This window comes from Cervus elaphus, chromosome 2 (genome assembly GCF_910594005.1).
Source record: "Cervus elaphus chromosome 2, mCerEla1.1, whole genome shotgun sequence".
Classification (NCBI taxonomy): domain Eukaryota; kingdom Metazoa; phylum Chordata; class Mammalia; order Artiodactyla; family Cervidae; genus Cervus; species Cervus elaphus.
The window spans coordinates 44,089,987-44,107,043 of NC_057816.1; the positions used below are offsets into that span (position 1 = coordinate 44,089,987).

Sequence of the window (17,057 nt, forward strand, 5' to 3'; positions counted from 1 at the left end):
ACAGAAGCGACTTAGCAGCAGCAGCAGGATAGTCACAAATAGGTTCCATTACCTAATATGGTTTTAATTTTGATAAATACTCAAGAGAATTTAGGAATTAGAGTTTGTTCTTACTTTCATAGCAGATTGGCAAAACAGAATATCCTCTTAATTACTGGACTGAACAAATTTATTATTGTCAAAATATTTTAGTTTGTTTTGTGAAAAATCTATATGTTCAGAAAGCAGTTAAAACTAGCAGGCTGTTTCTGACAAATGAATTAACTTATCTAAAAACTGATATAGATTCTTGGAGTTAATTTTCAAGTTTCTGATGTTTCTTTGGATTTCTTCTATCTAAGAAAACATAAGATGTTCTGTTATGGTGACTATATTATAATTTCACGTTTATAGATTTGATACATAATTGTAAACATGGGTTTATTTTACCATTCATGAAAGTGCCTGATTGTGGAGTATAAGATGATAATTTTGTAAATTGACTTATTTTTTGCTTCAGCTATGATTAACTCTGTCACTGACTCTTGATGCTTTAAGCATCTCTCCTAGGCTCCCCTCTGTCATCCTCTTCCCTTAGCCTCCCTCTCCAGTATCTCTAAGTTCTTAAATGTGCAAGGTAAGCTCAGAAGGCAAGTGTGCCAAAAAGTTTCCCTCACCCGTCCTTTATTTTATAAGTCCAGATTTTATAGAACTGCTTTAAAGCATGTCATGTATTTCTTGCCATCTGTTGTTTCCTTCTGACTCCTTTCCTCTTACTTTACTTTAAAATAATATGAATTAAATAAATACGGAAGTAAAATCACACACACACAGTTACTTGGATCACTTATGCTTTGTTCCATTTATATTGTGAAGTTTTATTATTACGCTGGTATTGTGAATATGTATTTTGGAATAGGCTTAACTTTAGATGAATAATTTCTTAGGAATACATGCATGTATAAATATATATATAATATGCCTTGCATTAATTTAAATACATGTTTGTTAAAAGACAGTTTCAATACTGTTTCTAGTTTTCTGCCAAATTCTTGATCACATTCAACAGCATCCTTGCCTTCTTAAATATAGTTTAGGAATCTTCTTTATTTCTACTGTGAATCTGTTATAATGGGGACTCTGACTCTATTTATCTATAGCAGCTGTCACCTGACCTATGTGGGCAGCTACAGAGACAAGAATCCTCATTTGTGTAATAACCACTCACAGCTTTAAATGTTTTTATTGTGACGTGTTCTTATATGGTAGCAAGCTAGAGAGAGAAGTAGAGAGGTCTCTCAGCATACTCTCATATGTGTGTGACACCAGTCTTTCTCTGCTTTATCTTGCAGGGTGAGTGTGTGAAAGAGAGAGAGAAAGAATATCTTGTTAGTCCTGTTGTCCATCCTCTCTCCCTCTAGTTTTTTCTCTATTCTCTGCTTTTTTTGTTCTTTTTCTTCATCATACCTTAAAAAAAGTTTTAGATAAACGGAAATTTTCAACTACTCACTTTAAATGATAAATTTACATGGATATATCCAGTTTCAGTGGATCTCACACTTCTATGTATGTAATGATTGCTAGAGATTCAGGTCAGGCTGGATGAGTCAGCTCTTCGCATCAGGTGACCAAAGTATTGGAGTTTCAGCTTCAGCATCAGTCCTTCCAATGAACACCCAGGACTGATCTCCTTTAGGATGGACTGGTTGGATCTCCTTGCAGTCCAAGGGACTCTCCAGAGTCTTCTCCAACACCACAGTTCAAAAGCATCAATTCTTTGGCGCTCAACTTTATTTATAGTCCAACTCTCACATCCATACATGACCACTGGAAAAACCATAGGTTTGACTAGACGGACCTTTGTTGGCAAAGTAATGTCTCTGCTTTTTAATATGCTGTCTAAGTTGGTCATAACTTTCCTTCCAAGAAGTAAGCGTCTTTTAATTTCATGGCTGCAGTCACCATCTGCAGTGATTTTGGAACCCAAAAAAATAAAGTCAGCCACTGTTTCCACTGTTTCCCCATCTATTTGCCATGAAGTGATGGGACCAAATGCCATGATCTTAGTTTTCTGAATGTTGAGCTTTAAGCCAACTTTTTCACTCTCCTCTTTCACTTTCATCAAGAGGCTCTTTAGTTCTTCACTTTCTGCCATAAGGATGGTGTCATCTGCATATCTGAGGTTATTGATATTTCTCCCAGCAATCTTGATTCCAGCTTGTGCTTCCTCCAGCCCAGCATTTCTCGTGATGTACTCTGCATATAAGTTAAATAAGCAGGGTGACAATATACAGCCTTGACGTACACCTTTTCCTATTTGGAACCAGTCTGTTGTTCCATGTCCAGTTCTAACTGTTTCTTCCTGACCTGCATATAGGTTTCTCGAGAGGTGGGTCAGGTGGTCTGGTATTCCCATCTCTTTAAGAATTTTCCACAGTTTATTGTGATCCACACAGTCAAAGGCTTTGGCATAGTCAATAAAGCAGAACTAATGTTTTTCTGGATCTCTCTTGCTTTTTTGATGATCCAGCATATGTTGGCAATCTGATCTCTGGTTCCTCTGCCTTTTCTAAAACCAGCTTGAACGTCTGGAAGTTCACGGTTCACATATTGTTGAAGCCTGGCTTGGAGAATTTTAAGGATTACTAGCATGTGAGAAGAGTGCAGTTGTGCATTAGTTTGAGCATTCTTTGGCATTGCCTTTCTTTTATTCACTCACAGGGCATCAAGGAACTGTACTCTGAAAATGCTTTTGCCTCAGGGCTCGCTGCTATTGCTATAAACAGTAACTAAGCATCATAATGTTTTTCTTGTTTTAAATGCATTAGTGTTGTCAATCAACCAGTTAACAACATTTTCTCAGAAATTATTGTCAAATTCATGGGTTTTATAAAGGTGTTTTAGACTACTCTTATACTCAATTAATCTATTTCGTTTATATTCCCACAAAATACTGTGAGTTAAGTAACAACTTTGCTTCAACTATAGGAGAATGTAAAAACACTCCAGGAGCGAAGCGTTGCTTATATCAACTCAGATTCATCTATAGAAGGTAAATTTTATTTTTGATTGTTATTAAATAGTATACTATCATTTAAGTCTGTACATTCCGTTTGTAAAACAAGTTTATTCTCTTCCTATGAGATACCTCAATACCTTCATTTTCCATTTTACTAGAGAGAAAATCATTATAATTCAAATGAATCAATGTGATTCATAACTAAACTATTAATCCTAATTTCTTTATATTTACTGTTTGCCTATTTTGAATTGCTAGTATTTAGCAGACTTGATGGGAGGTGGAGAATGGATACATGTATATGTATGGTTGACAATCTTTGCTGTCCACCTGAAACTATCACGACATTGTTACTTGGCTTTAATATGTTTTTTTTTTAAAGAATATTTTTATTAAAATCACTATGTGTTATGAATATGTCAAACCTAAGCCTTCATGTTTGTACTTTTAAGAAAATAATGAAGAACTTCTTTGGAGAGGAGTTAAAATATTGACAATAAATTATTTTTGCTTTCAAAAAAAAAATCACCATGTGTTATGAAGATATGAGATAGTTTAGAGGGTGGTTAACCTTTGTATTGAATAACATTGAATTACTGAGGCGCCAAAAAATGGAAAAGAAAATCTCTAGTATGTCATTACATTCTTCATGTGGAGATAGTAAAAGGACTGGACTAAAATATTTGTGAAGAAATATGTAACAGAATATTTTATACAGAAATACTTCCTGAATGTAATGAAACAGATTGGAAGGGAACAAAATCTGCACACTTCCTTTTGACCCTAATATGTGACATTTGTATCTCTAGGCTTTTGTTGTTATTTCTAGATAGATGTCAGGGCACACTTCCCAGCTGCTGACACGCTCTGGTCTACCATCTGCCGTATACTTTTGTGTTAATGAATGAAGGAATTCCCAGGTGGTCCAGTGGTTCGGATGCCATGCTTACACTGCTGTGGGCCTGGGTTTGATCCCTCGCTGGGGAACTGTAAATGAAGAGAATGAATACTGCGCCTTACCCCTTCCTTGGCCAAAGCCCCCCTAAGTGATGCTGCCTTAGTGAAGAACGGCTCTGACTGTTACTGTCGGAGCTGCCGCCTTAGCAAACTCCAGTATCCTGAGTATGTCCTGCAGCCTCTCTGGCCACTGAAGAATTATTTCCATCCTATTTTTGTTGTTGTCTTAAATAATAGTCTTTATTTTTACACAAAGCACTGCAAAACGAGGCAGTTCCCCAGGGGTGACTTGGAGCTGGAAATACCTTCCCGAGTGTGAAAGGGTTAGTCGTTCAGTCATTTCTGACTCTTTGCAACCCTATGACTGTAGCCCACCAGTCACCTCTCCATGGAGTTCTCCAGGCGAGAACACTGGAGTGGGTGGCCATTTCCTTCTCCATTTCCACCCTATTTTTAATAATCTGGGAATGATGCGTTCAATTTGAAGTTTATAGTGTCTTGTTTGCATCTGGAAAATAAAGTTAGAATTAAATATAGATTGGAGTTTCATTTGGAAGTATTAAAATACATTGTGTCTTGTGTATTTTTCAGGCAATTATACTCTCAGAGTTGACTGTACACCTCTTCTTCATCAATTGGTGTATAAACTGACAAAAGAGGTATGTAGTAGATCTGTCTTAATTTTTTCTGAGGAACAGTAAATAGCTCTTCTTTTCTAAATTGATGATGCTTAGAGTGGAGAAAGGAACGAGAGTATACGTTTGTACGTGTGTGTGTAGTGAGGATAATAAAAAACGTTTATGTGTGTATCCCTCCGTAAGTTCTTACAGTCCCCAGCTAGAAACCTGAGGTCATATAGCTTATTAAAACCCATTGAGTTCCAACATTGTTTAAACATAGACTTTCTGAAATTAACTGCTCCTTTTCACCCCACCTGCCCTGCAAAACCAGGACTCGTTGACAGCTTCAAGCTCAGCTGTTTAATGTCTGTCTGCCGTTCTAAGGCCTCACTGTAGATTGTCTTGGACAGTCTCCTAAGTGCATGGCCAGATTATTAACAAGTACAAATTATAAATGAATAGGAATTTGGGCTGGGATATTTTTTCCCTGCCATTTGCAAAAGCATATTTTTCTATAAAGAGTATATAACACACAAATGTTCATGTAAATAAAGGTAGAAGTTGATGTGAAATAACATGTGGTTTAATATTGGCAAAAATTTAATTGTTCTGCCTCTTTTCTTAATATTTGACTTATCTTTTTCAGATCTCCAGCCCTGATGATGGTTTTGAGAGTAAATCTCTTTATGAAAGCTGGTTAGCAAAGGACCCTTCGTCAAAAAGTAAAACTTTGCCTAGGTAAATCACTTGTATGCACGTTTTCTACCACAGGGTCAGTTGAGTTCCCCTTTGCTCCTTGTTCCTCCAGACATGCAATTCTCAGATGTCCCAGGTTGCCAAATTTGAGAATATTTTTGCAAATATTAAAATTATAAATAAAATTTAAAAAATAGTAAAAGATTATTAGGTATTACTTTGCGTTCTTGTATAAAATTACATTCAGATATGTATTAAATAAGGGCTTCCCAGGTAGTGCACCCTGCCAGTGCAGGAGACGCAAGAGATGCAAGTTTGATCTCTGAGTTAGGAAGATCCCCTAGAGGAGGAAACAGCAACCCACTCCAGTATTCTTGATTGGAAAATTCCGTGGACAGAGGAGTCTGGTGAGCTACAGTTCATGGGGTCACAAAGAGTCAGATATGGCTGAGCACATGAGTTATATGTATTAAATATATTAATAAATATAACTTCAAATGGTAATGATGAAGTGAAAAAAAATGATGGATTATTTATCTCTAAATTTATTAGGGTGCATTATCAGCAACCACCAAGTTATGTCTTTACCTGTAGTTAGTTTAGAATTTATGTAAGGATTAATTTTTATTTCTCATTTATACAGCTGTCTTGCACTTATTTTGTATTTATATTTGTTTTCAACTGCTATGCTATTTCTAAAACTAGCTGTTGGTAACAATTTATAGCAAGTAAGGCTTGTGAGAGTGTAAATGTATCTTCATTATGTTTTATTTGCTTATTCAAAAAAAAAAAAAAAAACACTAGAGTAAAAGATTAAAAAACATCCCAAAGTCTCAGTCTCAAAAGCCCGTCTAATAGTTTGGAAGTATATAGTTAGTTTCTTGATGTATACATAATTTTATATTCTGTTTTACTGACATCATTTTGAGTGAAAATCTTCTATGTCATTACATTATATATAAATATATATGCATGTATGTAGTGGCTTCTTAATTGTATGCAAAGAGATATAATTAGATTTATTTCTGAAATATACTAGGGCACATTTAGAGTCTTCATGATCTTAAATGTAGACTTTCTCATGGCAGTTTTCATACTAGACCACAGTTCTCTAAGGGGAGAGATCATATCTTATTATTTGTTTTTCCCTCAAAAAATGCCTAAGTGCTGAAGCCATAGTTACCAGGTTGCCAAATTTGGTGTCACTGCCCAACTCTGCTTGTAATCAGTGCAGAGTTATAGGTTTATCATAGGTATAAATGTGTGTAATAGGAAAGTTCCTTTTTTTTCACATTTTAATCAACTTTATTTTCTAAAATTTAAAAATAAATTTTAAAATAAATTAAAGTTTATTATTATTTTAAATAATAAATAAAAAAAGTTTTCATTGTTTAAAATCAACGTATCGTCGGGGTATTGTTGTTGTTTAGTTGCTCAGTCTTGTCCGACTCTTTGCAACCCCATGGACTGTAGCCCGCCAGGCGCCTCTGTCCATGAGATTTTCCAGGCAAGAGTACTGGTTGTGGGTTGCCATTTCCTTCTCCAGGGGATCTTCACAGGAAAGTTTTCTTAAGGGTGGTATACCTTTTGTAATTTTTATAAATGTGCCATACACTTCCTTGCAGTTGTTGAGACAGGATTCACTGTCCCATCTATTTATATTATCTATTTTTGCATTTACTTCTTTGTGTGTGTGTGTGTTATATTATACATTTAGAATCAGCAAGCTGGGATCTGGAAGTGATTTTGAAGCCTATTTTCAGAGACTTGGGATTGCTTCAGGAAGAGTCCGTTACACTAAGAATAGGGTGAGCCATTTTCTTTATTTTGGATACAGAGCACTTAATCCACATTATTTTGTTAGGAATTCTGTCATTTAATGGTTGGGCACCAGGCACTGAATGGACATGTGCCCTCGGAAGGATGCCAGGGATAGAGCTAGACTGCAGGTCCCAGTGTAGATAGGCTGAGAAATAATTTGTATTATTTTGTGAATGTTCACTGCCAGGGTTATTCAGTGAAGTGGTAGTTGACAGAGTTATGCCAGGTGCTTAGCTGGCTATCACTGCCAAGAGGTTTGCATCCTTCTTCTGATGCAGGTGTTGTTGGAAAATTTAATTCTTTTCTGATCTGCCCCATTGCTTCTCCAGCACATTGATGATATGCAAGTATATGGGTTATGCAAACCTATGCAAATCTATACCTATATTTTTGTCTATGTTATAAGTTATGTCATAAATCATACTGAAGATTACATCAGTACACTTAGGTTTGTCAAAGATTTTACTAATTTTCTGATAAGTGCAATACACCAACATCACGCTTGTCTAGAATACATATCCCTTGCAAATTTGACTATCCAGAATACAACTAAGAACAGGGAAGTAAGCAAAAACAGCTGTAGAATAACCCAAAATAAGTGTGTAAATCAGTATACTGATACTCATTATACTTCATTCATAAGAGATGTACTTTTGGGAATTCCCGTCAGTCAGACTCCATGCTTCCCCTACAGAGGGCACAGGTTAGATCCTTGGTTGGGGAATAAAGATCCCACATGCCATGTGGCCCAGCCAAAAATTTTCTTTTAAAAATTAAAAGACAAAAACAAAAACTCACCACAGTGTACACTTAATGCTGATGAATGTTATTAAATTACACTTCATTAAAGCTGCCTTTAAAAAAAGAAAAGAGATGCACTTTACCCTCTTTCAAAGCCTGTTCACTTTTATACTCTGTCTCATTCTGAACAAAGTGATCTAGTTTCTAAGGCAACACAGATTAAGAGCAGAATGTTAGATAAATGGAAGGAGATAGATACAGGGAGAATTAAAAACAATAAGAATGATAGGTTTATATCAAAGAAGCAGATAGGTAAACTAACATTAAGAAAAGCAGATTTAAGTACTCAAAAATATTTACATGGAGTACCACCCTGTAACAGTTTATGTTTATAATGATAATCCTTAATTTTGTAACAAAGATTAGGTGGCATGTGGATATACACTGCTAGGGAATGCAGGCAAAGGGCTTAAATGTATAGCTGACCTTTAAACAACTCAGGAGACAGGGGTGGAGAAGTTGAAACCCTGGAGAAGTTGAAAATCATGTGTAACTTTACATTTGGGATCCGGTAGTACTGTAGTACGTATTTATTGAAAAAAAAAAAAATCTGTGTATAAGTGAACCCCTGCGGTTCAAACCCATGTTGTTAAAGCATCAACTGAATTACCCTCCGGTTATTATCAATACTGAGCTGCACAGAACCTTTCACTGTCAATCAGTTGATAGATAATTTCTAACTGTGCTGATATTCAATTTGAGTATCTACTCCTTAACTGTCATGAAAACAATGAGGAAAATTTTCAAGACGCAGCATTTTGAATGAAGATTATATGAATTATTAAGTGAATAATGGTAAAATTTTAAGTTGGTGAACATTTCATGGTGAAGTCTTAGTGAATTAGTCTTAACTTTTTCCTTCATTGTGATGAAACTCAGGGTACCATATGTTTTTTAATGGAAGCATTTTATAATTCCATAAAATATTATAATTTGAATATTTAATATTTTTCTATACTTGATCCCTCCCCACCCTTTTTTTTTTTTTCCAGAAAACAGATACTTACAGCAGCTATCCAGTATACCATACAATTTATGAGACATTTGAATTGGTAGAGAAGTTTTATGACCCCACGTTTAAAAAACAGCTTGCTGTGGCTCAGCTACGAGGAGCATTGGTTTATGAGCTTGCAGACTCTAACGTCATTCCTTTCAATATTCAAGACTATGCAAAAACTTTGGAAAACTATGCAAGAAGTATCTATAACTTATCCAGGAAACATGAGCAAGCATGTAGACACCATGGAGTATCATTTGGTAAGAAATGGTTGGGCAGGTATTTTACAGTCATCAAGTTAGAGCTTTAAGATATCATCTCCTGTCATCATCAGTGCATAAAGCTTCATCCTAGAATTTATCCCCACTTCACTTCACCATCCTGACTTCTAGACAAAGAATTTTAAACACCTATTAAACAGTGCCATTTAGTTTGATATGTGTAGGATGAATCCATTGTGCTAAGTTTGTGCTGCAAACATTGGGCTGATAAACATTTTCCCTATATTGCTGCCTTTAAAAATGTTTTTATTTTTATAAGAACAATACTATTGTAGTGTAACAATATTACAGAAAGATTGGGAAGTAGAGAAAGCCACAAATTCCACCACATATATGTATTATAGTTATTATCATTATTATTACAGCATTTACCTGTTAGTGTTTTCCTACATGGAGGATTTTTTTACATAGTTTTCAGCATTCTTTCCTTTTCTATCTTGCCTTTTGGTGGTTGCTGTTTCACACCAAGTCTCTTCTGCAAAGCAGGGATGAAATTTATTATCGCATAGTGTAGTATAGGAGCATTAAGCATTGTATCTTGAAGCAGTTTTCTGGCTCAGATCCTGACTCTAATATTCAGTTACTGTCAGACCTTGCAAAAGTTACTTAGCATCTCTACTGTCTTATTATGAATAAAATAGGAAAATATGTTTCCAAGATTGTTGTGGAGGTTCAGTTGGTTGGTACATAGAAACAGTGGTGACTGACAGTGCTCATAATGTTAGCTGTTATTACTGTTTTATTGTAACCATTCTCTTTTATTATTCTGGGAGTACTTATTCTTTGTACATATCAAAGTTAACAAATATGTACTGAGTGTCTACTATGTACCAAGTACTCTGTTATTTCCTGGATGATAGAAAGAAGTTTAAGAAATAGTCGTTGTCCTCACAGAGCTTACATTCTCGTGGAGAAGGAGAAGACCAAACGCAGAAGATAAGCTATTAGAGGGGTGCACCGAGGGTACTGTAAGGGCCCTGAAAATGCGTACTGGATGGTCAGTAATGGCTTCTGAATATAATCACACAGCAATTAGTAATCTTCAGAAAGAGGATTAGCAGCAATACTAAGATCTAGAAATTGAAGCCAAGAAAAATTTAGAAAACCATGCTTATCATCATTATGATTGTACAGTCACTGCAGTGATGGGGAAAAGGAAGAGAGACGAAATGAAGAAATAAGCAGATCTTGCAGCAGGATGGGTGTTTGGAGTCCTGTGGCCGTCCAGCATCTATGTCTCTTCGTAAATGTCCCGATTTCTTTCTGGTGAATTAGCCTTTACTAATTTTTATTAGGTAGGGTCCAACTGAGAGACAGATTAAACAGTTGCAGCAGCAGGACTGTGCACACAGTTGATGGATCCATCCTTTCTCTGTCCGAGGGCCCTAGGCTGATCTATAAATGCTTTTCTCCCCCTTATTTTCAAGCTCTGTATCTCCACTGGTGCCTCTCCATCAACACTGAATATTCTCATATCTTTTCTATCTTAAAAACATTCTTCTGTGCGATTTGCCCTCCTTCCTTCACAGTTAAAATCCTTCATTTAAGGTCAGGCAATAGTCCCTCAGAAACGTTTTAATGAAGGAATGATGAATGTAACGATGGAGAGATGGATATACAGTTCTCTGCTGCTGCTGCTGCTAAATCGCTTCAGTCGTGTCCGACTCTGTGTGACCCCAGGCGGCAGCCCACCAGGCTCCGCCGTCCCTGGGATTCTCCAGGCAAGAACACTGGAGTGAGTTGCCATTTCTTTCTCCAATGCATGAAAGTGAAAAGTGAAAGTGAAGTTGCTCATTCGTGTCTGACTCTTCGCTACCCCATAGACAGCAGTCTACCAGGCTCCACTGTCCCTGGGATTCTCCAGGCAAGAGTACTGGAGTGGGTTGCCATTGCCTTCTCCAATACAGTTCTCTACATTCTGCTTATCAACTCATTGCATTCTTAATGTTCCTAAGACTCTACTAAAACTGCTCTTTCCAAAGGTTTCATTTACTTGTGCCACTAAATCCTAGGGACACATTTTTTTATTTTTCTCTATTAATATTTTGACTTTTGTGTTTCATTTGAAATTTAAAGTTTCTTCAACACTCTTTTCCCTTAGCTTTCATAATATCTTCTATTAGATTGTTTGATTTGTACATGATATTAAAAGCAGCAACAATAATTCAAGGCCAAAAAAAGACCTTATTTCTTCTACTGAATGTACTGATACTGAATACATTACTCACTAGCTTTGTAGTCTCACAGAGATCCCCTGTTTGGAGCTGTAATGCTTTATCTATAAAATGAATATTGAATCCCCTGCATTATAGGATTAATGGAAGAAGCAAATCAATAATGCATGGTAGTGTCCAGTTTAGAAAAGATGGAAAATGATGAACAGGTTGTTATTAAAAATATGATACACTTTCCTAATCCCTTTTCTTAGAAATTTTGTGAACTAAAGATTGACCAGACCAAACTGGATCCCAGTTCTCAGAGTTTAAATATATCAGCTTGTCTGTCACAGGTTGCCTTAAATAAGATCTTAAATGTACTACTTAAAAACTAAAAATGACATTGTTTTATTCTGTAATAATTATAGGAATGAAGCTCATTTATAGCATCTGGCATACAGTTGTCCCAATAAATAAGTATTGAAAGAATAGTTAAATGAATGCTGAGTTTCTGATAAATAAAGAGGAGTTTTTATGTCCTAGACTCTTGAAATTTGTTATTTCCTTAAGAACAAGTTTTGCCATTTTCAATTTTATACATTATTTCTTTGTTACAAGATTTCCTAATACATTCCAAGGATCTGCAAAAAGACTCAGTAGAAAAATAGTCTCAACTCCTATTTAGTCATAGCAAGCTAGCATGGGGACGGCAGGAAAGTGAAACTTTGAAATATGAAGCATTGTACTTAATAATTTCGCCTCTATTCTTCTATTTTTTAAAAAGAGTCCTTATTTTCTGCTGTGAAAAACTTCTCAGAAGCTGCTTCAGATTTCCACAGAAGACTTTCACAAGTTGATCTGAATAAGTAAGTTTCAAATGTAAAGCTATCTACTGTTTTTAAAAGCAATGTGGTTAGTGGAATGAAGCATTCGGTTCAGAATCATTGCTACTTAAATTATGGTATTCCAACCAGCAGCATCAGCCTCACCCGGGAGCTTGTTAGAAAGGCAGAATATCAGAGCTCGTGCCAGACCCGCTGAGTTAGAATTCTGCAGTAGACTCTCCAGGTAGTTTGTATTCACATTAAAGTTTGAGGCGTGTTGCTATTGAAAGATAAAAAACCCATCCCATGGCAGGGGCTAAGGAGACATGTCTTTTGAAGTTTGCATGGTAAGAATTCTGACTGCTGCTGGTAATTCATAATTCTGTGGGTTTAAGTGCATTTGTAACCCATTTTACTACAGGCCCAAATGGTCCTGTGAACAGTGTAGAAATTCTCTCTTATACTTTTTTTTTTGCATGTCCTTTAACCTCTTGCCACTTGAACGTTGAAAAATAATTTAAGTTACACTCAAAGCATTATTTAACAAGCATAAACTGTACCACCTCACAGTTCATATCACTTTTCTTAATATTTTTTAAATTCATTCAAACAAGTTTTGCCACCTCCCATCCAGGCAGAAAGCTGTGTCAGTCATTGTGAGGGGCCTTTCGCTCTCCCTGGGGTTGTAGGATAACCTAGGGAACTTGTGCGGCACCCCAAAAGATTAAGTTGGCAGCTTCCAAGTGTGGAAGGGACTGCCTGCCCACGAGGTACGGCTGTCTCTCTCCCTGCTTGGAGACCCTTGCAGACTCGCTTCATTCTGTGTTTTTTGTTCTGCTACTTTCCTCCAGGGTGGAGCTGAATGACTTACCAAGAACAGCTTGGCAGTCCACCCTGTCTATCTTTGCAGGGGTCTGGCTCTCCTACAAAAAATTAATAATGTCTTTCACTTCTTTCTGGAAAGTCTGTGGTCTTGAAAAGGAAATCAAACCATTTCCCGATCAGTCTCCTTGCCTATTATAAATAATAGAAAGATGCACCTGCTGTTTTATGCAGCTTACCATGTGAGCCTGGGTGTTTAATATTCATTTTCTTAAAAGTCTGTGATTTAGAAGTTTATTTTCCCCATGCCTTATCCTTATTTAATAGTTTAAAATGCAGCTTCATGGTAAGGGTTTTAATTATCTATTTTTTTATTCTCAAAGCCCCATGGCAGTGAGAAGCCTGAATGACCAGCTGATGTTTCTTGAAAGAGCATTCATTGATCCTCTTGGTTTACCAGGGAGGCCGTTCTATAGGTAAGGAGGCGACAGGTGTTGTACTAAAGGACACCAAGCATGTCACTCTGACCCAAAGCAGCTTCCCCTAGGTCTGCTTTAAACTACTGTCGGATGGGTGGAAAGTGGATGTGTATACTGAAGGAAACACGGGCGAGATTATGCCGGTGGTGCTAGTGGTACGGAACCCGCCTGCCGATGCAGGTAGACGTAGGAGATGGGGATTCGATCCCCGGGTTGGGAAGATCCCCTGGAGGAGGGCATGGCAGCCCACTCCAGTGTTCTTGCCTGGAGAATCCCATGGACAGAGGAGCCTGGCGGGCTACAGTCTCTAGCATCGCAGAGAGTTGGACACATCTGAAGCGACTGAGTATGCATGCATGACAGTGTAATTTTCATTTATTCGGCTGTGCCGGGTCTCAGCCCCGTCCCGTGGGCCCTCTCTCTGTGGCACGCGGGCCCTCCAGTTGTGCCACGCAGGCTCAGGAGTGTGTGCGCGCTGTAGTTGGGGTGCGGAGGCCTCCTTGCTCCACAACACGTGGGATCTTCACTCCCCCACCAGGGATTGAACTCCTGTCCCCTTCATTGCAAGGCTAACTCTTAACCACTGCACCACCAGGGAAGTCCCATAGCAGTGTAATCTGTAATATCAGAAAAATTAATTTCATATCCTGTATTGCTTTGCTATAGGTATAAATGGCAAATGATAGTTGAAAAAGACTCTTTGTGGCAAAATCTAAAAGACAGAATCTTAAAGGGGATCTTAGAGCTCATGTGGTTCAACTTTCTACATGAATCGTTTCTGTAGGATTTCAGGAAAGTGGTTATCCAGCTGCTGTTTGAATCTTCCAATGATGGGAGACTTGCTACCACATGAGGAAGTTCATTCAATTATAAGAAAGATCTACTTAATAGGAAGTTTTCATCATAAAGATATATTTCCCCATAGTTTTCTCCCTCTGACCCTGTAGTGCTCTCCAAGTCAAGTAGAATAGTCTCAATCTATTTCCATATAGCGTTTAGGGTTTCAGAAGATGGTGCCATAGTTTCTTGTAAAGAATTGTACTTTTTTCTCAGTGTTGGCTGCTTGCGGATAGTCTCCAGTTTTTCAAAGTGCCTTTTAAGCTGTGGTTCCTTGGTAAAAATTAGAAAGGCCCTAGAGTCAGAAATCTATGTTCTAGTTCACTTGGCACATGTCTGATTTACAGCAAGTCATATCTAGGGCTTGCTTATCTGAATTAAGAGGGTGATAACAAGCTATTTTACAAGGCTGTTTATAGTCAAAGTGACACAAACAAAAGATAGCTCTACATATTACATTTCTTATAAATATTAGTAATTAGTGTTAACATTTAACTGATTGTAATCCTAGGCATTTAGAACCCATCTCTGCCAAATACCAAGTGTCATCTGGGCAAATTACTTCTCCAAGACTCAGATTCCTCAGCGGTAGATGGAGATTACTGTGCTTATACCCCATAGGTTTATAGATTTAAGGCTTGCAGGAGATTTAGCTCAGAGAGGGATGCACTGAGTAAATAGTTGCTGTTTTTAGTATGTGTGTTGTCGAAGTGAGCGCAATAGTTGCTATTTTTATAAAATCTTAACATCTTGTGAAGATAAATGTTTGTTGGTACAAATAAAATAGCAGCCATCAGTTAAAGTTTTTATATAAACCAAAGATTGAAAGCCAGTTTATAGATTAATCTTTTTTTGCCTATGAGTCCATCTTTATATATATATTCAATTTATATGATTTATAAGCAGAGTATCTCATTTTCAAATTCAGGCTCTATGGAGTTACATAAAATAAAAAAGGGCAGTGCTAATACCTAGATGTTTCTGTTATTTCCTTCAGAGAAAATCAGAGATGAGAGTTTGGTGTTAAATTTTGAATGCAGTTATGTACATGTTTGGTTGGTTATTTTATTTGTGTTTACATAAATGGGACCATATATCACCTTGCAACTGCCTTTTTGGGTAACAACTAATCTTAGAGGTTTTTCTGTGTCAGTATAATATCTTTTAGCTATTCTCATCTGTTTCATTGTTTTCCATTATATGCCTTGCATGTGTAAATTTTTAGTCCTTATTGAGTCTTTAATTAATTTGTTTTTCCCCCAATTACTTACTATTAGAAAAGTACTGCTATAAAATGTCCCCAAGACCTACTTGAACATTTAATATCTCTATATCAGTACCTGGATTTCAGTGTCAAAAGGTTAAATACATTTTAAATTTGATTAAGTAGATGACAAACTGTCCTCCAATTTAAAAAACGTATTGGGAACTGTTCATTGAACACAAAGGCTGTATTCTAAAGTGAGGGAGAGGCAGTTCAAGACGGTGGGGTAAGGAGATGCAGACCTCACCGCTCCCAGACACAGAGTCGACGGCTACAGATGGAATGGTTTCCTCTGGGGAGAAAAACCAAAACCCCTGAAAACTAACTGAGCACCTCCTTCACCTCAGGCAAAGGAGAAGAAGGCCGTGTGGGTGTGAAAGGGATAGAGGAGGCTACTGCCCAGTCTCCCCGCAAATCCTACTGCATGGTGTGGCTGCGGCAGCCGACCGTCAGGAGGGAGCTCACAGACCCGGAGCTTCTCTCTGGGGAGCAAAGGGTTCGTCCCCAAATGAGCCACCTCACCTCACCTGTGCCTGAGGGTGCTCCTCCCTGATATCTGGCTTTGAGAACCAACAAGACTGCATCCATGAAACCAAAGGGATGCACAGAAGCTAGAAACGGCTCAGGTTGAAAGGACTCCACTAGAGTTACCTGCCACCAGCCCCAGCACAGAAGCAGCCCTTGAGTATCCCCCAGATTTTATGTGAAGGAGGTTCATTTGTTGATCTTAAAGCACTGGCTTGAGGGGCGGGGACCGGTTAGGACCCTCTCTGGGGTGGAGGCTGGTGGGTACTCTGCTCTTCCTCTGCCTTGCTGAGGCTGGTGGGCACCGTCTTTCCTCACTTCTTCCCCAAAGGCGATGGTCTTCATGCAGTCCCTCTGCTGAGCTCCAGAGCACCAGTATCTCCAGAGGGAAGCTCTTATCTGCATGTAGTTCGCTGGCTTCTGCATCTGGTGTCCTGGTTTTTCCAGCTGTCGCTGGCAGACACTCCTTGATTGCTTGGCTCAAGGTTGGGAGGGTGAGGGGGGCTTGCATCCCTGAATCCCATGGGGCTGTAACAATTGGAGAGACAGTTCTTGCCAGACCACCACCCCCAAGGCACTGTGCAGACAGCAGACTGAAACACACCCCGGGTCTTTCTGAGGAAGAGCCTCCTTTGTCTGGCCAAGAGCTTCGGCCTGAACGGCACGGTTTCGCTCCAACATGCTTCTAGAAGTCTGCAGGGCTGCCCTCGGGTAGTGAAGGCTGATGGAAGCGCTCTCTGCTCCTCCTCTGCCTCACTCCAGCTTGACCCTCTCTCAGAAGGGAGCTTATACCCTTTTCTGGCCCTCCGATTTTTGAAGCTGCTACTGGGGACGCCTCTACATTTTCTGACTTTGGTGACCAGAGGGAAGTATGCTTGCAGCTCTTAAGGGGGTGGATAGGAAAAGAGAGGCAACAGACCCAGGGGCTGTCTTCTGGGGAGGGAGGCCCATAATCCTCTAAGCACAGCTCCAGGCTGGG

At 38.3% G+C, this 17,057-nt stretch overlaps 1 protein-coding gene across 3 annotated transcripts in view; it reads left to right on the forward strand.

Annotated features, from left to right (window-relative positions):
- NAALAD2 (N-acetylated alpha-linked acidic dipeptidase 2) overlaps positions 1 to 17,057 on the forward strand; it is a 49,927-nt gene that overhangs the window by 28,227 nt on the left and 4,643 nt on the right. For all 3 annotated transcript variants that reach the window (XM_043876620.1, XM_043876602.1, XM_043876612.1), the window contains exons 12-18: positions 2,968 to 3,031; positions 4,547 to 4,614; positions 5,222 to 5,313; positions 6,989 to 7,079; positions 8,886 to 9,150; positions 12,112 to 12,193; positions 13,357 to 13,449. In XM_043876620.1, the coding sequence (XP_043732555.1) occupies positions 2,968 to 3,031; positions 4,547 to 4,614; positions 5,222 to 5,313; positions 6,989 to 7,079; positions 8,886 to 9,150; positions 12,112 to 12,193; positions 13,357 to 13,449 (755 nt within the window). The remainder of the gene's footprint in view (positions 1 to 2,967; positions 3,032 to 4,546; positions 4,615 to 5,221; positions 5,314 to 6,988; positions 7,080 to 8,885; positions 9,151 to 12,111; positions 12,194 to 13,356; positions 13,450 to 17,057) is intronic.